The sequence below is a fragment of the Capsella rubella genome, unplaced genomic scaffold (genome assembly GCF_000375325.1).
Source record: "Capsella rubella cultivar Monte Gargano unplaced genomic scaffold, Caprub1_0 scaffold_1, whole genome shotgun sequence".
In the NCBI taxonomy this organism is placed as follows: domain Eukaryota; kingdom Viridiplantae; phylum Streptophyta; class Magnoliopsida; order Brassicales; family Brassicaceae; genus Capsella; species Capsella rubella.
The window spans coordinates 16,281,941-16,295,195 of NW_006238923.1; the positions used below are offsets into that span (position 1 = coordinate 16,281,941).

Genomic DNA, 13,255 nt, shown 5'->3' on the forward strand with positions numbered 1-13,255 from the left:
ATAGAAAACACACACACACATATTCCTTATATAGGAATGTACCACTGGTTCCCATTAACTTGATCCGACCAAATTCAAAACCCATACTATTTTTTATTTTTTTTTATAATTTAGATTTGACTTTGTTTGTTTACAAATTCGAAAGAAACACCAATATCTTTACAGTTTCAAGAAACACAAAGAATATAAAATTATCCAATACGAATATAAACATTGTCATAAGATATCACCGCCAATATCTACTTTTCTTTTAGTCGTAAAATCATTCAAAGTATATTTATATTTTATCGGTCGGCCGGTCGGTTATTATATTATCTCTCATAGGTTGTCGTCGGTTATTTAATCAACTAGAGTGGAAAGCTATGATTCCATAAAGAAAACTATAAAATTGTATTATGGATATTGAAATAGTAAAGAAGTCAAACTTCTTTTTGCAAATTGGGTTCTACTTTAGCCAAGAAGTCTTCGATCAGCTGAATATCCCGAGGAATATCAAATTAATATATGTGAAAGAGAGGTTTATAACGAATATTTTGGAGAATATAGTATGCATTCTTACATGAAAAGGTGTTGGAAATATATGTTAGGTGAAAAAATAAAGTAATTAGTGGAATGATCTAGTAAGATATCGAGTTTTGAGTTAGATGTATATTTAGGGGTTCATATGAAGAAATGAGATGAGTCATTAAGAGAACTCGCATATATATATAACATGCAAGTACAAAGGATTAGAACATATTCAGGTTAATAATATATGAAATTTCTTTAAAATAAACGAGAAATGTAATTTTGTTATATAAAGAGTTATATTATATAATTACAGAAATAATATAGAAACCATATTACAAAACATTCTGATTCTGACTCTGATTCTGAAGCGAAAACCGATATTTCGATAAAATTTACGTGCTTCCTAATTTATATAGTTAAAAAAACATAAAAAACCAAACAAAACATAAAGCATCAGTAAAAAACGAAAAATCAAAAAGCTAATACAAATCTTAATTCTGATGTGTAAAAAGCTTTGGTATCGTAACAAAGCATAAGCATTTCACTTTTGCCTTTAACTATCTACCTTAGACCATATTCCTTAATACATTTTATAAGATTCCATGAACAAATAGTATATATAACCCGTTGGTGCCTAATACATGCACGTGAATTTTGGTTCGCCAAAATAAAATTTCTCTCTCTCATAGTCTCATAACTGTGGCTTCGAATGGGAAAACATATAAAGCAGAGCAGATCAAATATATTAGGCAAATCTAGCAAAATAAAAGCAGATCAAACAGATTTGGCAGTTGAAGTGCAGATCATATATTAAACACTTTAAAATAGAAGTGTTTGATCTGCTTTGAAAAAACATGACCATAAAATAAATTTTTTTTTTTTTTGGTCCACCTACAGAATTTTAGCAGGGGAACTGCTTTTATAAATGATAATTATTACTTTTTATGAATGGTAAACAAAATGCAGTTAATCTGTACCACTATAAATCTGCTTTATATCTGCCTTTCCATTCAAACCCACATATATAAATATATCCACACATACCATACACTAAAACTCTTCCTTATCATCATCATCATCATCTTCTCTCATACAAAATCTCTCTCTCTCTCTCTCTTTCTCTTTTTCTCTCTAAAAATGGTGAAAGGGTCCCAGAAAATCGTGGCCGTAGATCAAAACATACTAATAATAGACATGTCGCAGGAGAGACCACGAGTGTCTATGCAAATAGTCAAAGCCTGTGAGACTCTCGGCTTCTTCAAAGTGATCAACCACGGTGTAGACCAAACCATCATCTCAAGGATGGAACAAGAGTCTATTAACTTCTTTGCTAAGCCGGTTCACGAGAAGAAATCGGTCCGGCCGGTTAACCAGCCTTTCCGGTATGGGTTTAGGGACATCGGTCTCAATGGTGACTCTGGTGAGGTCGAGTATTTGCTTCTTCACACTAACGACCCTGCCTTCCGCTCTCAGCTCTCCTTCAGGTATATATGTACGTATAGTTTAAGTCTCATGTACACCCTAATCATACAGTTGCATTTTCATGTAAATATATATTGCATGTATATGGCTACGTTCAAAAGGTTAATATCCTCAACAAAATTTGAAAAATATTGATGTGATAAATGCTTATATATATATATATATATATAAATGTAAGCAAAATGCATGGTTATGTTAATTAATTTTGAATGCATGCTTAGTATAATTAAGTTGGTGTATATATATAGGTCTACATCTATGCAAAAGAGGACAGTTACCTCATGCCAGCATTGATTATTAGATACTATAAAGAAAACAGTCCACTTCTTTATTTATTTAATTAGGTCTATATAGGCTTTATATTTGATATTTCTCAAGAAATCTGGAGAAACCAAAAGTAACAGAGTTAATAAACTAAAAAACATGTAATAGTCGTAGCCTGTCTCACTAACAGTGTATGGATAAGAATTGTGTATCTAGTACTAGTACGTACTAATCTACTTGATAGATGACATGAAGTGTTTATAGAATATTTAAACTCTTAGATAAAAATATACACACACCATCTCTGAAACTATCTAGCTAGCTAGCATCTTAAGTCCAACGATACTATAGGATACGTATTTTTTTTACAATTTTTTACAATTTTTTTGCATATTTTGATCGTACTTAACTCAAATTAATGATTCATTCTTTGTCTATTCAATTATTTTCTTTGATACAAATAATATAAAAATAAAGAACCAACTTCTTTCTGAAAGTGGTAATATTAAGGTAACGTTGATATATTTCGTATATGTCTATATAAGTAACAAGTTAAAGAAGAAGCAAATAAAAAATGAAGCTGGTGCTGATGTGTGACGTATATGTTTGACAGGTCGGCAGTGAATTGTTACATAGAAGCAGTTAAGCAGTTGGCTCGTGAGATATTAGATCTGACGGCTGAGGGACTTGGTGTCCCATCTCATACCTTCAGTAGGTTAATCAGCTCCGTCGATAGTGACTCCGTTCTAAGGGTGAATCACTATCCACCGTCGGATCAGTTCTTTGGTGGAGCCAATCTCTCTGATAAATCTGTGTCACTGACCAGAGTTGGCTTTGGTGAACACACCGACCCTCAGATCTTAACACTTCTTAGATCTAACGATGTAGGAGGACTCCAAGTGTCTAATTCAGATGGCATGTGGGTTCCTGTCTCCCCTGACCCTTCAGCTTTCTGCGTCAATGTAGGAGACTTGTTACAGGTCGGTCTCTTCTTTTTTCTTTCAGTCTACTTCATTATTACACATATATTTCTTTTTCTATTACATCATAATTATTCATAGTGGGTTAAGACATTATTTGTTACACAACATTTTATAATAAAGTAACTTTTTTCTTGTAAATCCTAGTGATCTAGTTCTTGCATGTTTGGTTTTGTGGATGTTAAAGGTGATGACGAACGGAAGATTTATAAGTGTAAGGCATAGAGCATTGACATACGGAGGAAAAAGCCGGCTATCGACGGCGTATTTTGCCGGACCACCGCTTCAAACGAAGATTGGGCCACTTCCGGCGATGGTTAAGATGATGAATCAACAACGGTTGTACCAAACGTTTACTTGGGGAGAGTACAAGAAACTCGCGTATTCGCTTCGACTTGAAGATAGCCGTTTAGACATGTTTCGCACATCTAAGGACTAAGGACTCGGATTGATGTTGAGTTAGAAAAGCTTATTAATAAGTGATATCTATGTACTATGTAGTAGTGTTGTTTCGTCTAACTAAGTTGCCTAGGTTTTTTTTTTTGGGGCTAAAAGTAGACTTGTTAGATCTGTCTAACTAGAGTAACTAGGAGTTGAAAGTTTTGTAATATGTGTCACGTTAACCTTTGTGGAGGTGAAATGTGGTTTATTATGGAGACAACATGTATCAATCGTTTAGTTTTGGGCTATCATTGGTACCTTTTTAAAACTAGCATTTTGGGCCTATTGAATTTGGAAAATTAAGAGAAGCTTTGAAAACATATAGAGAGACACACAGACAGTTACGCTTGAAACGCGCCAAGCAAACGCTTTTTCCTTCGATCTTTATTAACAAAATTTATCTTTTCCTATGATACAATTTTGTCTCGGCTCTTACTCAATCTATTCCTCCCAATAGAATTGAACCCGACTAAAGAACGAGCACTAAACCTATCTCTCCTACACCCGTGTAGTCCCAAGAGAAAACAAACACTAACCTTCTCAGCTTTTTGTTTTGCTAGCTTCGAAGTTTACAATCACGTACAAAGAGTCTAAAGTGTTCAAAGTGGCTCGTGGCCAACCTTAGACTATTTATACTAACTACTCGAACCCCTAACCCTAGGATCTTCGAGGATCTCACCGAAACGGAATATGCTTGCTTGTCAAGCTCATCCTTTCCTTATTTGATGTAAATAATATTCACCATATCTTCACACGCAATTCGTCTCTATCTTTGCTGCCAAGCAATAAATCTTCCTTAGCACGTCAATCCATCCACTTAAGCTTTGCCACGTCATCTCACGACTCCATGTCAGCAACTTCAAGTCCCAGGCGTCTGATGTGGTCTCAGGCGTCTGAACAGATGCAGATTCCTGATCTTCACGTCAAGCTGTTCTGAAACTGAATCTTCAAGCTTAACTGTACATAATCTCTTGTTCTCCATCATGAAGTGATAACTCCATGATGGAGCATTAAGTATATCTCTAATCTCTTTTTTCTTTTTGGTTTAAGTATATCTATCTTATCATGGCCTATTCATATACATTGTGACTTGTGAGTGCGTGCGTTAATTCAACTTTATCAAGAGACATAATTTGTGAAAATACCATTGTCCACGAATGGTTTTAAATTCTTGAGGTTGCTTTGTCTAGACTCTACTCATATTTTACATACAGCTTTTGACATTTGTCTAACTTTTTAGTTCTTTATAAAGTTATAAACTGTATGATTAAACCTTTGTAGCCTTTTATAGGTTAGATTAGTTGATTAATTTTCTATTCACTTGAATTACTTTTTTCATAAAACCCCATTAACTCGTGCATGTAGGATTCCCCTTTTGGTGACCTTGTTTCTACTTTCTATTAGAACAAGTTCCTAAGCAAAGACTTTGGTTGTTGTTACTTTAATTTCTAATAATTTATTACTATATGTTAATGAGATCGATAAGTCTCGAGGCTAATAATGCAATGTTTGGTCTCCGAGATGCAATTATGTCTCTAAACAGGGATTATGTGGAAGAAAAGATTATACTACTACTAATACAAAATCAAATTGTTCTCCATCATGGAGTTATCACTTCATTTGTGTTTTTTATTTTTCGCTTTATCTATGTTCGATAATTTAATTGAGTCCAAAAGACGTATACATATACTTAATACTTTTAAAAAGTTCCCTAAGGAATCTCTCTAGAAGCACAAAAGATAATAGAGAGTAAACATATTATAACGACATAAGCAAATGCTATTATATGATGTTGTTAAGTTCTTTCATTCACGTATGTTCGATTTAATATACCAGAAGGGAAGCAAATGACAATACATTAGCAACACCACATATAATTGTGTTTTTTTTTTCTTTTTGGTTTAAAATTTTAATGTATTGTTTCCTGTTTTTTATTATATCAAAATTAATAAAAGTTAATTATGTTGACCATTTATTCAGCATATTCTATGTGAATTATATATATACACCTATATTTTTTTCCGCTAAATATATCTATCAGGATACATAGTTTTCGGCCTACAAAAACATTTCTCCGTTATTTATTTGAGTTATGATAATTATACATTTGGAAAATACTTGTTTTAAAATTAGCTAGTAAATCAATGTAATAAATTTTGATAATATGACTGATTTTAATATATATGATATTTTATTTGAAATTTGTGTGTTTTTACTATGCATATAATTCTAACCACTAAATCATCTAATCTCCACTTAATTAACTAACTCTCTATTTATTTTACACTAGGTAATGTCCCGCGCATATGCGCGGGTTGTTGTATATTTATTTAATTATTTTAATTTATTTATTATTTATAAAAATAGATTAAATAAATTTTAATGCTTATGACATTTTTACATGTTATTTATTTAAATCATACAATAGAAGCATACATCCATATCTTTAGAATTTATTCGTTGATTAATTGTTCAATGAATCAATTTTGATAGTAATTTTGTTTAGTACTTTTAAGTATTTTTTGATAAAACAATAATATTGTTCATGATAAAAATAGGAATGATATTGGGGAAATTTTAAAAATACTCCTTTAAAAATACCACTTTTTAAATTTACCCCATTTTCAAACTTTATCAAAACAACCACTAAAAAATGTTGAAATTTATCAAAATATGTGTGTAAACTTATAAATATACACAAAAATTACCTTATTTGTGTATAAAATTTTATTTATTTCAATGTCTTACAAATTGGTTTGAATATAGCAAAAAAATATTTTGTTAAAATAATTACATACTTTGAAAATAAAATAAATATACATGAATATGTGAGAAAGAAAAAACATATAAAGTAAAACAATGAAAATGGTTTATTTATCTTGATTTTCTTATGGTGCGATGGTCAGAAATCAATATTTTTGAATTCCATCGATAAAGTAATTTCCTTATAGCCATAAAATATTATTATACATATGTATTATACATTTAATCATATAAAAACAATGAAAAAATGAAGAAGTACATAAAATAAAGAAGAAATATAATTGAAAGCAAAATTTCTAACCAAATATATAATCAAGCTCTTACAATTATATCTTAATTGAGCTTTCAACCCATGCAAGAACATTAAAAATTAAACAAAGAAAATATTGAGAATATCATATATGGTGGAGGAGGATGTAAAAATATAATGTAAGTTACAATTCTAAAATAATTAAATCAGAGAAGTTATAATTATATTTTATAGTGTGTTAATTGAAGTTAAATGGAGGAAACAATGAACACATAAAGAAATACATAAAAACAAAAATAAATAAAATTGAAAACAAAAGTTTAAACTAAATAATTAATCAAACTCTTACAATGATATTTTAAATGAGTTTTCACCCCATGTAAGAACTTTAAAAAAAAAACAAAGAGAATAATGAAGATATGAGAAATGGTAGAGAAGGATGTGAGAATGAATATTTATATGATAAGAAGTGATGTAAGTTACATTTTTAAAATAATTAAATTAGAGGAGTTATAATTATAATTTATAGTGTGTTTAATTGGAATTCAATAAAGAAAACCAATAGTCTTTGGAAATTTATATAATTTTCAGTTTCATTTTAGTAGTAAAGTGTGAATTTAAAGTATGAATTAATGTATATGATTAAATTTGTTTTTTTGGTTAAAAATAAATATTATATTTTAAAAAATAAATATAAAATGTAACAATAAAGAGAGTGTAACCTTACTTTTATATATATGATTTTAAATAATTTTCCACCAATAAGGCTTATAAAATTTGTTGTATGATATATGATTAAGTCCTTTTATTTTCTTTGCCATTAGATTATAACTTATAGTGTAATTAAATTTTGTATTGAATGATTGTCTTAAACATTTATTTATTTATTTATTTTGTTGAATGATATATGATTAAGTCTTTTCATTTTCTTTGCAATTTGATTATAACTTATAGTGTAATTAAATTTTGTATTGAATGATTGTCATAAACATTTCAAACCTATACAATGAGTTTTGAGATCAAGAGTAAACCCATTATGCAAGAAACAAAAGATTAGACTTGTGTAAGATCAAAAAAAAAAAAAAAAATGTAACCTTTGCTTTGAGGAGTGAAACGAGGATTAAAAGTGAGAGTAAAATGTGTTTAGTTCCTTTGCTTTATAGGCAAAATCAGCAAAGACATTACCTTCACGTCTCTTTTATTTTTTTCAGTGAGAGGAGCTTGTTTGGTTCATTCCACAAATTATATAAAAACCGCTTTTACAAACGTTTAAAATTATAAGTTTAAAGCGTTTGCGATTGCGATTACGCTTGCGATGGTAAAAATCACAAAAATAACCAAGTTTTTAAATTAAAATCGGAATATATTGTAAGTGTAATTTATAAGATATGTAAACAAAAATTCCTGTCTAAAATGCAAAATATATAATAGTAAACTTTTCACAACTTCCAATTTTTTATACATTTTAAACTAATATCTTCAACTATTTATATGATGCATGTACATAGTGATAATTATGATGCATGTAGTAATAATTAATGTGTTTTGAAAAATAATATTAACGCACCGAAAAGAATAGAGCGAAGAATATGGGCGTAAAACAAAAAATTTGAAAACAAATTTCTCCACTCTAAGAGAAAGCGTGCGGAGAAGAAATTACAAGATTTTGTTTTTTTCTACTTTAATTTCTGTATCCTTCTAATTTCTTACTTTGCTAACAAAAGTTAGTTTTGATATTTACTAGGTAATGTCCCGCGCATATGCGCGGGTTGTTGTATATTTATTTAATTATTTTAATTTATTTATTACTTATAAAAATAGATTAAATAAATTTTAATGCTTATGACATTTTTACATGTTATTTATTTAAATCATACAATAGAAGCATACATCCATATCTTTTGAATTTATTCGTTAATTAACTGTTCAATTAATCAATTTTTATAGTAATTTTCTTTAGTACTTTTAAGTATTTTTTGATAAAAAAATAATATTGTTAATGATAAAAATAGGAAGAGAATTTTTGAGAAATACCCCTTTTGGTGTACTCCTTTCTAAAAATACCCCATTTTTCTATCCATTTTCAAAAATACCCCTTTTTAAATATAAAAAATTATAAAGTTTTATATAGTTTATAAGGTACTTCTATATAATAACTACTACTGGGAGATTCGATACAAATATTTTAAAATGTTTTAAATAGTTTTAAATAGTTTTTATAAGTTTTATAAGGTTTTTAAAAGGTTTTTAAAAGGGTTTATACGGTTTTTATAAGATTTTTATAAGGTTTTTATAATTTATTTTTACGCTATTTATGAAAGGTATATAAAGTTTAATACACATATAAAAGTAATTTGTGTTTATATTTATAAGCTTACACACATATTTGGATAAATTTCAACATTTTTAGTGGGTTTTTTGATAAAGTTTGAAAAGGGGTATTTTTAAATAGAGGTATATGAAAAGGGTTATTTTTGAAATTCCCCCAAATAGGAATGATATTGTGAGAATTTAAAAAATACCCCTTTAAAAATAGAGATTTTTTGAGAAATATCCCTTTTGGTGTACCTCTTTTTAAAAATACCCCTTTTTATATATTAAAAATACCCCTTTATATCTATATATATAAAGTTAACTATTTCTCTCTTCTCCTTAAGCCACATCATCATCCACCTCTTTTTATTATTTAATTTTTAAAATTAATTATACAATTTTATCATTTAATTTAATATTTAAACATATGTAAATAATTTTTTCAAAAAGGAATATGAAAGGTCTTTTTTATATTATATATTATAAGACTAAAAAAGATAATTGATAAAAGTTAAAAAAACTTACTAATTATCGATTATACTAACAAATATATAAATAATAGATTATAGTTTTTAGTGAATGTTTAAAAAATATATATATGATTATATGTACACAATGTAAACCTAAATATAATGAGATTTAACGAGAATAGAACAAAAAGTAAGAAATTTTGAGAATATAAATCTATCTAATTTATTTCTCAAAAAAGTTTCTAACATAAATGAGATAGATCGGACCGAAACATGAATTATCATTTTTTATAAACATATAAAAAGGTAAAAAAATATATATATTTCTTTAAAAGTTTTCAATATGAATTTAACTATTTTTTCCAATACAACACATATGTTAAACTAATAAACAAAATAAAAAAGTAACTATATTTCATAAAATTGAAAATTAAAATAAAAACATTATTAAATGAAATAAACTAAATATAAAGTAAATTATACTAATATGTTAAATTTAAAAATTGTTCCATATGAAAAACAAAAAAATATATAAAACATAAAATCAGAAAAATATATATAATAGTATATAAATGATCATTAGGAGATATAAAGTACGACAAATCCAAAAAAGGAAAACGTAAAACAAAAAAAATAAATTATGACAATATATAAATTATGACATATATAAAGAGATAATGTAAACAATTAAAAATATAACAATCCGCCCGAAACCCACAAATCATATTCAAATTTCATGCCAACATATAAAATGGCCTAAAATATTAACATATAAATCTATATTTAGTAAAAACTCTAATAGCACACGTTTCTCAATGATTCTCAACTGCACTTCCACTTTACGCTCACACTTTGACTTATACTATACACACTTAATTTCTCAACAACTAATGAAGATAAAACACAATAGTTTTTCTATACAAACACAATGTAAGTTTTAAGAAAGTAAAATATGGTATAGTGAAAAAAATAAGTAGGAAATAAAATACGAACCAATTAGTCATAAACGATATAATAAACTCTCGCGCGTAGCGCGGGCAACCGACTAGTATATATATAAAGTAAGGTCCACTCTCTCTTTATTGCTCCATTTGATATTTAATTTTTTAATAAATTAATATTTATTTACCAAAAAACACATTTAATCATATACATTAATGAGAAGTTTTGAGAAATACCCCTTTTGGTGTACCTCTTTTCAAAAATACCCCTCTTTTCTATCCATTTTCAAAAATACCCCTTTTCAAATATGAAAAATTATAAACTTTTATATGCTTAATAAGGTACATCGAAGTCATCATTACTACTGGGAGACTAAATCCAAATATTTATAAGGTTTTAAAAGGTTTTAAACGACATTTATAATGTTTTTATAAGGTATTTAAAAGGTTTACACAGTTTTTATAAGCTTTTTAAATGGTTTTTAAAAAGTTTTTAAAAGATATTTATACGGTATTTATGAAATATATATATAAATTTACACACATATAAAGATAATTTGTGTCTATAAATATAAGTTTACACATATGTTTTTGATAAATTTCAAATTTTATAGTGACTTTTTGATAAAACTAGAAATAGGGGTATTTTTAAAAAGTGGTATTGGAGAAGGGGTATTTTTGAAATTCCCCCTACATTAATTCATACTTTAAATCCACGCTTTACTACTAAAATGTAACTGAAAATTATATAATTTTTCAAAGACTATTTGTTTTCTTTATTGAATTTCAACCACACACACTATAAATTATAATTATGACTCCTCTAATTTAATTATTTTAAAAATGTAACTTACATCACTTCTTATCATATAAATAGCCATTCTCACATCCTCCTCTACCATATCTCATATCTTCATTATTTTCTTTGTTTTTTTAAAAAAGTTCTTGCATGAGGTGAAAACTCAATTAATATGTCATTGTAAGAATTTGATTAAATATTTGGTTTAACTTTTGTTTTCAATTTTATTTATTTATTGTTTATATGTATTTTTCATTTCTTCATTGTTTTCTTTATATTTTTAAATGTAATACATATGTATAATAATATTTTATGGTTATAAGAAAATTATTTTATCGATGGGATTCAAAAAAATTGATTTCCGACCATTGCACAATAAAAAAATCAAGCTAAAGAAACTATCTTCATTCTTTTACTTTGAAAGTTTGTTTCTTTCTCACATATTTCATGTATATTTATTTTAATTTCAAAAGTATGTAATTTTTAACAAAATAAATTTTTGTTATATAATTATCAAACCAATTTGAAAGACATTATTTTAAGAATAATGATCTTTATATTTAGTTTGTGATTCAACATTTAATAATATAAAGAACATTATAATTTTTGTCAACTTTGAATTTTATACTTAATTTCATATCTAAAAAACAATTTGATGTTCAATTTTATATCTGTTATATATACTAAAAGGGTGAAAAATAATTAAACCTAGAGATATAACTTAAATTAAGAGGAATATAAAAAGAGTTTTAAAAATAAAATTATTCTTTCGGAATTTTTAAGGTTTCACTCTCTACTTATTGGTCCATTTAGCATTTATTTTTAATTATAATATTTATTTTTAATTGTAATATTTATTTTTAATTAAACCAAATTTCTAACATATTTAATCATATACTTTAATTTATACTTTTGAAATGCTTTTTCCCTCGCTATTGGAAAGTGGTTGATTTTATGACGGACTCCGAAGCCTCTTCTGATTTGCCTCCAGAAGACGAAGACACTCCTGGCCAGCGGCAACGAAAGTCTAACAGACTCATGGAACTGCAGCAGACTCTAATAAAGGAAATTGGAAAGTCATCTCTCCCAGCTTTGTCGACTTCCACATCGAAATCAAAAGCAGCAATGAGGTCTCGTGGTAAGAAATCTCATCGGCGCCGATGAGAAGTCAATGAGAGATTTGCTCACTTGGAGTCACGATTATTTGCAACCGGTGCTAATTACAACAAAGTCAACGTATCAAAATTTTCAAAGGCTTTTAGTTAAAGATCCTAGAGTTACAACATGAAGTTAAAAATATTTATTTAAATTATACGATAGAAGCATACATCCATATCTTTTGAATTTATTCGTTCATTAATTGTTCAATTAACCAATTTTGATAGTAATTTTCTTTAGTACTTTTAAATATTTTTTGATTAAACAATAATATTGTTAATGGTAAAAATAGGAATGATATAGGGAGAATTTAAAAAATACCCCTTTAAAAATACCACTTTTTAAATTTACACCCTTTTCAAACTTTATCAAAACAACCACTAAAAATGTTGAAATTTATCCAAATATGTGTGTAAACTTATAAATATACACAAAAATTACCTTTATTTGTGTATAAAATTATATTTATTTCAATGTCTTACAAATTGGTTTGAATATAACAAAACATTATTTTGTTACAATAATTACATACTTTGAAAATAAAATAAATATACATGAATATGTGAGAAAGAAAAAAACATATAAAGTAAAACAATGAAAATGTTTTATTTAGCTTGATTTTCTTATGGTGCGATGGTCAGAAATCAATATTTTTGAATCCCATCGATAAAGTAATTTCCTTATATCCATAAAATATTATTATACATATGTATTATACATTTAATAGTATAAAAACAATGAAAAAATGAAGAAGTACATTAAATAAAGAAGAAATATAATTGAAAACAAAAGTTTTAACCAAATATATAATCAAGCTCTTACAATGATATCTTAATTGAGCTTTCAACCCATGCAAGAACATTAAAATTAAACAAAGAAAATAT

At 27.2% G+C, this 13,255-nt stretch overlaps 1 protein-coding gene across 1 annotated transcript; it reads left to right on the plus strand.

Annotated features, from left to right (window-relative positions):
• The first annotated feature begins 1,647 nt into the window (after positions 1–1,647).
• On the plus strand, positions 1,648–3,833 carry LOC17897166 (gibberellin 2-beta-dioxygenase 4). Its single transcript, XM_006303946.2, has 3 exons — positions 1,648–1,994; positions 2,870–3,236; positions 3,424–3,833. The coding sequence occupies exons 1-3, from the start codon at positions 1,648–1,650 to the stop codon at positions 3,673–3,675; spliced, it is 966 nt and encodes a 321-aa protein (XP_006304008.1). The 3' UTR covers positions 3,676–3,833.
• Positions 3,834–13,255: the final 9,422 nt, after the last annotated feature.

What these genes read in the sequence shown, in the direction of transcription:
- LOC17897166 (XM_006303946.2), top strand. Translation starts at nt 1,648, where the DNA reads ATGGTGAAAGGGTCCCAGAAAATCGTGGCCGTAGATCAAAACATACTA. An exon ending in CGCTCTCAGCTCTCCTTCAG is followed by an intron (nt 1,995 to 2,869) that starts GTATATATGTAC and finishes TATGTTTGACAG; the next exon opens with GTCGGCAGTGAATTGTTACA. An exon ending in ATGTAGGAGACTTGTTACAG is followed by an intron (nt 3,237 to 3,423) that starts GTCGGTCTCTTC and finishes TGGATGTTAAAG; the next exon opens with GTGATGACGAACGGAAGATT.